We start from the raw sequence: 9,411 nt of genomic DNA on the forward strand, positions 1-9,411 counted from the left end.
TTGTCCCAGCTAGCACTAAACAGTAATTTGTAACATTCAGTTATGTATGACACATACATTTCAAATCAAGCATTATTCCAGTTTAAGACTACAAAGCATTTGACAACTGGTGCCATCTAGCGGTTTATTGCTCAAATTGCAAAAATGACAGGAAAAATGCAACAGAAATGTTTATTTTTTTATTTACTTACTACTCCCATAACTTATATCAGAAGAGTTGTTCTCAATCTCTTCACACCAAGTACCACCTCATAAAATATGTGACCGTCCAAGTTCCACCAAGCAGGTCTAAAAAGGATGTAAAAAGACCTAAACCCCGTCTAAAGCAGAAAGAAACCCAATCTTAAATGCATTACTGAATCATTCATGCAATTATCTCATATGAGTCTGAAAATGCAGTTGACCCTGAGTACCACCAGTGGCACATGTACACTTGCGAACCACCGAGTTGAAACAATTGTAGACTCATGTGCAACATGTTTTAATAAATAAGCAAATTGTGTAAACAAATACCATAAGTAATAACACACTGATAAAAGATTTGAGACGTAATAAATACACACATATTTGAGTTGTGAGGATAAACACAATAAATAAATAAATAAGTAGGTCCCTGTAAAGCTCAACCAAAGATCTGGTTTATAAGTCCTATTCCGTTCATTCCTTTTGTAAATAAAATATGCCTGAAGTCTTCCGTTTACAACATTCCAATGCATCTCATGATATGGCGAAAACACTGTGGCATCTCTTCATATTAATACCACTGGGCCAGGGAAATATTAACAAAATCACATGCAGATGTTTACATAACTCTTAAGCGTGTGCAAATAAGATATGGTATCATTCAGTAGTTCATCAGTAAAATAGCAAAATAAATCTGCTTTCTTTAGTTGTGTTAATATTGTAGATGATATAATATAGTTATATATCTTTTTTTATAATGAATTCAAAGTGTGACAATTATTTTAATGAACTGCAAAAAATGCACATATCCGTAACACCTGTAGTAAAATGGCTAGGTGATGAAAAAATATGATGAATAAATAATAATAATAATGATAATAATAATAATAATAATAATAATAATAATAAAAAAGAATAGTCTTAAAACAGATTGAGTGATGTCATGGTAAAGATATGAAGTCTGACAACTTTCATCTGCAACTACATACAATTGAATTGGGTAAATGAGGAAACAACTTTGCCTGAAACAGTGTCATTGTAAAACAGGACAAAGTGACCATAATTCTGGCTATAAATCCTGGTGGAGGTTGTTGTGTGAGAGAGGATGATAATAGTCCTCGAGGCCTGATTTAGCCTGGTGTCTCTGGGCCACTAGTCTCTGGTAACGGGCCTGTTGGAGGTGATCTGGATCCACATTTACCCAGCTACTGGCCACCCACTTCTGCCCACGTTTGACTGGGCAGTCTCCACGGAGGGAATACTCGTCCAACTCACCCATCCAACCTGAAAATGAGGAATGAGTGAGTCACTTCTATCTGCCTCACGTGGCCCAGTCATAGACATTCGTTTTTAATACATGATATCATAGAATCAAAAGGGTAATAGAGTAACAATATGCACATCAAGATACAAAAGAATGCGATATACTGCAATGTTCGGACTATTGAGCGCATCTGAATACAAGCACCAACTAAATCTAAAACACTTTTTTTTTTTTTAAATACATAGGGCACACTTTTCTACACCAACCCAATGCACTGTTGCTGTTTGGGGGCCCCCGTCTCACCTGTTAAGAGCAACATCTACACTGAAACGACCCAAACCCCAGACCTCGCCCGATAGCTGCACTGTGCACATGTTTGTAGCGTACGTTTAGACTCAAGAACCTTCATCGAAGACATACGTGTAGTAAATTGTACAATACATGTACAATAGGTCAGGATGTATGAGAGTGTGTTTGAGAGTGCACATGGGGGACAACGGATGGAAATTAGCCCGAAGCTACAATCCGGTGTGGCTTGTTCATTAACTTGCACTGTCCCGACCAAAAAAAAACAAAAAAAGTGAATTGTATTGTCCTCTCACCTTTTTATTTCTGTTTATGTCCCAAAGAAGTTTGATAGAAAGAAGTTGATAAAACAGCACGCAACTCTTATGACAAAATTAGCGCGAGGGAGACAAATTTAAAGAGTTTAATAGCTCAAAAACATAGGGCCTTAAACCGCAGATGCCCACGTTGCCACAAAGTGCAGTATTTGAGTGCACCATCAGCGCCCTCAAATACAGGACTTTTCCCAAATAAGAGAATGGTGGGTGCAAAGTTGGGTCTGTGGAGAATTGTTCGAAGCTGACTTTTGAATAATTGTGCTTGCGCTGATGAGTGGGGAATGTTCGGAGGGAAACGCATGACACCTGCAGCTCTCCATGGTCTCCATCTGCACAACTTAATGTTTGGATTTGCAGCAGTTATTTTTTCATGTCCGTGTTCTTTCAATTAGAAATAGCTACGTAATTTTGGACCCTGGGCATTGTTGTTGATAACATGACATGTTCAGTATGACTGTAAAATCTACAAATCAGCTGCATCATTATATACGCCACAGGGTTCAAAATGTGTAAAAAAAAAAAAAAAAAAAGTAGCAGCTTATAGTCCGGAAATACAGAAATCAGTATATGCATTATGCCAGAATAGTTGCTTACCTTTTCCATCAGAGAGGTGATTGTACCAAAGCAGAGCTGTGCCAACAGTTGGTTTTACTCGAAGGTTTCCTCTGTGGCAGGTTTGTTGAGTATCAGTCAAATCAATGCCATCTTGGACCAGTCCCTTCAAATAAAAAAATCCAACAGGAGTCATATTTTGTAATTGTGGGAATTACTAATACCAGTGTTTCCCACTCTGTTTCCTTGTTATGTCACAAAATGTTATAAAATATGTACAATAAAATGACATAATTTTTCTTTCAGTAAAGTTTGAAGGGACTGAAGTTACACTAACCTCTTCATCATAGGTGCGATTGTCTGCCACAGGAAAGGTGGTCTCACCCCCATCCTCCATAGAGCTGAGGTGGAATTGCACAGTCAGGTACCTTAAAACATGAAAAGATTCATGAATATAGAGAATAGATGCAAAAAAAAAGATTAGTATTATAATATTGACTACAAAACAAAAACAAAAATACAAAACAGACCACAAAATTAACTATGAACATTTTAGTAAGAAATATATGATATGATCTTTTCTAATGTCATTAATGTAAACCTTACAGCATACCTGCAGGAGACCTCTTTGAGAGAAGAAGCGTTGCTGGCTAAGCGGGTGTGCGCACAGAAAGTCTCAGGGTTAGGGGAGCTGCTGTCATAGTGGGCATCACTGTAGTCCCCAGGTTCATATCGAATCACCTGCAAAGGTTCACTTAGCTCAACCAAAGCTGAAGGCAGACGCGTCAGGCTGATCACTCTGAGAAGAAAAAATGACAAGAAATACATAAAGCTTCAATAAACAAGACAATTAACTTGAAATTGTAATGAATTATAACAATTTAAATTATTTAAATGTATCACAATGAATATTCGAAATAAAACCAGTGAAAAGTATAATGATGTATCAACAGTACAACTGACCAAAACAAAAACAAACATACCTCTTTTTGAGTGTCTGAAGCACATGGTGAGATCCCGAGCTCTGATAGAGCCAAGTATTTTTGTTTCTCTGTTTGTATTGACTCGTGAGCTTTCCAATGCGTTGTTCTGTGCTTTGAGATTCAGCATAGACGCGTTTAAAATCCTCCAAGTTCAGTGTACCTGTCAATCAAACACACTGTCAGGATGCAACAATGTGTCCATTCTCTATTATTTCTATCTAAGGATGTGGGGCCTGACACGCCATTTGTGCATGGAACAACTCATAACCATCCACAACCTCCTTACTATGGGACATGGGGTGGAAGCTCAGCCTTTTGCTTGGCATCTAATTCGACATTAATGTCAACTTTTCCTTAATGTATGTTAATAATCAAAGCTCTCATAACCTTGAATGGGGGGAATTGGAGACCTAACCTCATCCACAACAACACTGATGGGGTGAGAAGAGGTGGGGTGGGGGTTCCGGTTTTAATGAGAGGGTAGAGGCACATCCGACACAGGACAAACACAATGGAGAGCACAAGGACTTGAAAAATAGTGCCCTCCTCTTCCAGATTTGATGATATTAATTGTCAGTAACGGGCAGAGGTGAGTATAGTCGTCAAAATATCTACTCCTAAGTAAGAATAACGTTGCTTAAAAATAATTTTACTGAAGTAGGTCAAAAGAAGTGACCCAAATAATAACTCAAGTAAGATAAAAGTATTGAAAATGTTACTTGTGTACTGTGAGTAGTTTACTGAGTAATTGTTTAAGTGTAAAAGTCTGATTTCTGTTCCTGTAGTGACATAAATTATGAAAAAGTAAACATTAAATAAAGTCAAAATATTCATATATCCAAAGAGGATACCATACAAATACAGAAAAAGAAATGATTATGAACAAGAAACAAAATGAAGAAACAATTAAGAAACAAAATGAAGCTTTACTACTCAAGTAAAAGTAAAAACTATATGATAAAACTACTTTAAGAAGTACAGTTACAATCTCATGGAAAAACATGTTTTTTATAATAATACATCTAAAAGACAGATAAAAAAAATATGTTTAGAAACAAACCTGTTGTGCGTGCCTCCAATGTGATGAGTATCTGCCGTAAACTGTCTGCACTCAACCATGTGCCATCTCGAGAGCGAGAATGACTCACAATCTAAGTAAGGAATACACAAGGTCAACAATCTTGCAATAGTTTTTTAATGGACATAGAACCAACCTCCTGTTTTTGTAATAGTCCATCCTGGTTAAGGTCCAGCAGGCCAAAGACCTCATCAGTACTGAGAGACAGCTGGTTAGACTCCACATACCCCTGGACAGGACCTGTTGTGTGAGTCTCCATGAGGCCCTTGAGCTGGGCCAACTGCACCACCACACGGCACTCCTCCTCTGAGAGAAAACCAGGGATCTCTGCAGAACAAATACACTTGGGTTTAGTAGCCTAGGGGAAACATCTCATGAACTGACATGATGACATAATGAATCCAGCCACACACTATGTTTAAGAAGAAAACTTGAAATTAGCAAAGAATTAATGAATAAACGCTTGTTCCTATCACAAAACAAGTTTATGTTAACCAAGAATAAGCAAAGACAAGTCTATATGTTAGGGTTTTAGTAGTGAGCAATAGAAAGTATTAAGGATTAAGCATGCAGATAGACCTAATCTCTCACATCTATAACCTGTAGATGGTGATTAGTTAAAAGTTGAACAATAAGGTGCTGAAACCCTACCTTAGATGCCACATTAAACTGCATTAGCATAGAAACTTCACCACACCTAAAGTGAAAAGTGATTAATTGTGTTTTATTGTGATAAATAAGTTTGACTTGACCAACCCCTAGATCAATGGTTATCAAACTTGTCACACCAAGTACCACATCATACAACATTTGCCTGGCCAGGATCAAGATCAAGGACTGAAGTGGTTCTAAAATAGACCTAAATCAGACTAAATCATTACTAAAGCATAAATGAAGTGATTCATTTATGTGATTATGTGATTTCAGAAGTAGTACACCACCCAAAGAAGTACCACCAGTAGGGTATTTTGATCATTTAGGTAAATTGAGCTACTACCGCAGTGCATTGTTTGGGGTATTTAATTGTTATTATTATGTTATCATATCATACATAAATTTCAAACTTCGTGTCAAATCTTGCAACAGTCATATTCAGTACATTTACAACACATCCCCAGCTCAAGCTTGAGTAACTTCAGCTATAGAGCATTCTGTGTATTTCTAATTACATCAATCCCTAATAAAAACCTTCCGGAAAATTGGCTTCCTGTACAGTGGAGGCCTTTGTCACCCGTGCCTTTACACTGTACTCATTTGGTTAATCCCATTGTCCAGTCAGGCCTCATTACTCTGAAAACTGATATGAATGACAGAGAACACAAGTCCTCTCCTCCCTCCCAACACCGTTTTATTATTTTCTCCGGAAAGGAAGTGACCTGCTTGCCTGCTCAGGAATCAGGCCATGGACACACAGCAGGGCAGCCCAACTTTTTTATTTTTTGTTTTTGTCCAACACACTCAGAGTACTTATTGTTTATTCCAAGTTACTCTTATATAATCTAAAGATATCAAACCATGTGCTTTGGTGATTAGCAATAATCCTAGTTTCACTTTAATTCTGATTTAAAAGAAAACAATACAAAGCCATTCTATTCTCAAGATCATCGTTCACGATCAGCTCATTAAAATGCTCTCAGCTCCGCCCACAAGCCAATGCATATGCCATCATCACCTCCTATAAATACTGAAATCCCATCACTCTGCCACACTGGAAAACGAACAACTGGATGAAACTCAGTTTATTTTCAACATGTCCTCATTTTTTGTTACCCTGTTTTTTCTCCTAATGCTTGCTAATTCCACTAGCCCATCAGCCCTTAGCTCAGGAAGAGCAAGAGGAGACAGACGAGGTTTTGGTTTGATCAGATCAGGTCTGAATCACAGGGGAAACCAAAGGACTAGTACAGAAGTGGAACCAGTGGTGGGGAAGGATACTGAAATCTGGGGGGACCTTGGGACAGATGCTGCTTTTAGATCTGTCAACTCTGAGGAAGGCAGCCTGTGGGAATCCCGAATCTCTTCTCGCTGTGTTCCCATCCCATCAAACATGGCTCTGTGCCAAAACATTGGCTATGAAAACATGAGGATGCCCAACTTGTTGGGCCATGAATCTCCAGCAGAGGCTGTTCAACAGAGTGTCAGCTGGCTAACACTGCTGGCCCGGGAATGCCATCCAGATGCTCGAATTTTCCTCTGCTCTCTCTTTGCACCAATCTGCCTCGACAGGTAACTGTTTTTTTTATTCATTTAGTCTTCAGCAAACAAACTTTTGTCTGCAGAAAACAAAATTTAATTTGAAGCAATTGTGTTTCTAGGTTTATATCCCCTTGTAGGAGTTTGTGTGAAAGTGTACGTGACAGCTGTGCGCCAATCATGAACTGCTATGGTTATCCTTGGCCTGAAATCCTGCGCTGTGACCAGTACCCTGCAGACCAGCTCATGTGCATCTCCTCAATCACAAACGTTACTGTTCAGCCAGGGAGACAGAGAGGTAGCAAACTTAACATAAGCAATCTGACTAGACTGAATAAGATACATATTTTTTAAATCAATGTATGATCTATGTCAGTTCCACAGGCCAGCTGTCGGGATTGCGAACTTGAAGAAAGTACCACTACAAAGGAAACACTAGACACTTTCTGCCGAAATGATTTTGGTGAGTTCAAATACCTAATAGACATGATCTTGTTTGTTAGCATTAATTCCTAAGTTAACTTTATTCTGTCCAGTTGTGAAACTGCGCCTTACAAGACACAAGTCGAGCCCAGCAAGTCTGTCTCATTTCTCATTGACTGGTAAATTCGATGTTCTGAAGCATGGACCTCAGCTTGTAGGACAGATTCGCTCCCGTATTGAGCTGTGGTTGGAGAGAGATGCTACTTGTGTGAGGAACATGACTCGACGCCATTCACAGGGAGGAACCTTTTTAGTAACTGGGACAGTGCAGGGAGAACGCCTGGTGGTGAACAAGGCTTACTACTGGCACAAGCGCAACAAAGCTCTGACTGCAGCTGCTCGCAGATGGAAACAATACCAATGCAGAAGTCAAAACAGAAAGCTCAAGTCCACCTAAAACAATCACTCTGTGTTGGTTCAATATTACAGAGAATGTAATTATATACTATAACTTTTTTCATAAGTCATTATTTTGATTTGTTGATATGTAATCAGTGCTTAATTTGATCCCCTGTTTGAGGGAACGCATTCCCCCAATTCAGTTTTTTTCAGTGTAAAGGATCCAGGAAATATTTAGGAGGATCCGGCAAGAATTGTATCTGATATAATGGTGTCTAATGAGAGTGTTCCGGCAAATGTTTTGGCCTGTTCCCCCAATTCATCACATCAGACCAAAAGTGTTCCTGAAAATACTCATTTACAAATTAAGCACTGTATGTAATGATTATAGGTGCACACTGTAATTCTAGTCAAACGCCTAAATTTATTAGTTGGATAAAAATGTAAAGTAAACAAACAAAAAATGTATGTTTTCTTGCTTTATATTTGTATTGCTTTATACAAAATTAAAGTCTTTTTTTTTTTTTTTTTACAACAGTTACTTTTCTTGTAATACTGTGTTGTAGTAACATACCAAATATCAGAGGCTTTAAACTTAGGGTCTTCATCTCAAGGGCTTTATCTGATATGGAAGAAATCCGCTGGACATGGCCCACCTAAACAGAAGAAATGAAATGCACCGTAATTAGCCTACACCCATATAACAACTTTGACTACCATATTTGCGTTATATGGTGTGTTACAATAGCTAATAATCGTCCAGGCTCACCCGTATGCCCTCAATGCGAGGCAGGATAAAACTTTGACTGTAGTCGTCCAAATGATCTCCTGATGTTGGAGCAGTGGATCCGGGCAATGGACTGCCACCATCGGTGATGGCCGAAGAAGAGGAAGCCCCTTCACCGGGCATTAGCTCTTCGGGTCCGTTGTTGTAATGCACGTAAAGTAGCAATGCGATCACGTTTAGGATATAAACATGAAAAAAGACCATAACAACGACGAAATATGCCCGAGAACACACATTGCTTCTCTGAATGTGGAGGCGAGTGGAGCGAAAGCGAGGAGGAGGGAAAGGTAATTTATCGAATTCACTAAATTCTTCTTCTTCATCTTCTTCTACTTCAGGTTGTTCTTTAAAATCCTCCAAATTATCCTCCATATTAATCAAGGCAACAAGAATCCCAGTGGTTTACGAATGATCAGAATGAATCAAAAAAGGGGAAGCTGTTAATCACTGAACGCGTATCGGAAGAGCAAAGCTAAGTGCTAGCTAACTGCTAATAATTCAATATTCGCCTCAAACCTATGGCCCAATGATGCTCCACAGTGGGTTCAAATAAAGGTGATGTCGTTGTCGCCTATTATGAGACATGTTTCGATAGCTTAATATCGCATTATTTTATTGTATTTTTGAGAATTTAGGTCACCTAATCCCGAAATCGCTCTCCATCTCAGGTAGGGGGTGTGCTGCCCTGACAACCACAACACGGAGTCAACGACTGCAAACAAGCCGCGAGCTCGGTCCTGTGTCTAAACCTATAGCGCCCCCAAGCGTGCGGAATGGTTAATACGCCAAAATTATTGTTGGAAGCGTCCAAAATACCCAAAACATGGCTGTTGGTGCGAGTTCTAATCTGCAATGTGTTTTGTTTATTGTTTTGCACTGCTATTTAAATCTACACTGCAGAATATCAACAGGATTAAAACCACACT

The 9,411-nt window shown here is 38.8% G+C and overlaps 2 protein-coding genes across 2 annotated transcripts; one reads left to right on the forward strand and one right to left on the reverse strand.

The window, feature by feature from the left end:
- Nucleotides 1-1,085: 1,085 nt before the first annotated feature.
- Nucleotides 1,086-9,193, reverse strand: LOC306965073 (transmembrane prolyl 4-hydroxylase-like). Its single transcript, XM_079559317.1, has 9 exons — nucleotides 8,468-9,193; nucleotides 8,273-8,354; nucleotides 4,820-5,010; nucleotides 4,666-4,756; nucleotides 3,606-3,765; nucleotides 3,236-3,421; nucleotides 2,960-3,050; nucleotides 2,665-2,788; nucleotides 1,086-1,467 (listed from the first exon to the last, which is right to left on the reverse strand). The coding sequence occupies exons 1-9, from the start codon at nucleotides 8,855-8,857 to the stop codon at nucleotides 1,253-1,255; spliced, it is 1,530 nt and encodes a 509-aa protein (XP_079415443.1). The 5' UTR covers nucleotides 8,858-9,193; the 3' UTR covers nucleotides 1,086-1,252.
- LOC306965074 (secreted frizzled-related protein 5) lies at nucleotides 5,717-7,802 on the forward strand. The gene is made up of 4 exons (XM_079559318.1): nucleotides 5,717-6,909; nucleotides 6,999-7,174; nucleotides 7,253-7,339; nucleotides 7,413-7,802. The coding sequence occupies exons 1-4, from the start codon at nucleotides 6,434-6,436 to the stop codon at nucleotides 7,754-7,756; spliced, it is 1,083 nt and encodes a 360-aa protein (XP_079415444.1). The 5' UTR covers nucleotides 5,717-6,433; the 3' UTR covers nucleotides 7,757-7,802.
- Nucleotides 9,194-9,411: the final 218 nt, after the last annotated feature.

This window comes from Gobius niger (genome assembly GCF_951799975.1).
Source record: "Gobius niger genome assembly, chromosome: 6".
Taxonomy (NCBI): Eukaryota; Metazoa; Chordata; class Actinopteri; order Gobiiformes; family Gobiidae; genus Gobius; species Gobius niger.

Excerpts from the sequence above, each read along its gene's own strand:
- LOC306965074 (XM_079559318.1), top strand. The coding sequence starts at position 6,434 with ATGTCCTCATTTTTTGTTACCCTGTTTTTTCTCCTAATGCTTGCTAAT. Across the intron at positions 6,910-6,998 it reads GCACCAATCTGCCTCGACAG|GTTTATATCCCCTTGTAGGA; the intron begins GTAACTGTTTTT and ends TTGTGTTTCTAG. Across the intron at positions 7,340-7,412 it reads TTTCTGCCGAAATGATTTTG|TTGTGAAACTGCGCCTTACA; the intron begins GTGAGTTCAAAT and ends TATTCTGTCCAG.
- LOC306965073 (XM_079559317.1), bottom strand. The coding sequence starts at position 8,857 with ATGGAGGATAATTTGGAGGATTTTAAAGAACAACCTGAAGTAGAAGAA. Across the intron at positions 3,766-4,665 it reads ATTGGAGGCACGCACAACAG|GTACACTGAACTTGGAGGAT; the intron begins GTTTGTTTCTAA and ends TTTGATTGACAG. Across the intron at positions 1,468-2,664 it reads TCACCTCTCTGATGGAAAAG|GTTGGATGGGTGAGTTGGAC; the intron begins GTAAGCAACTAT and ends CCTCATTTTCAG.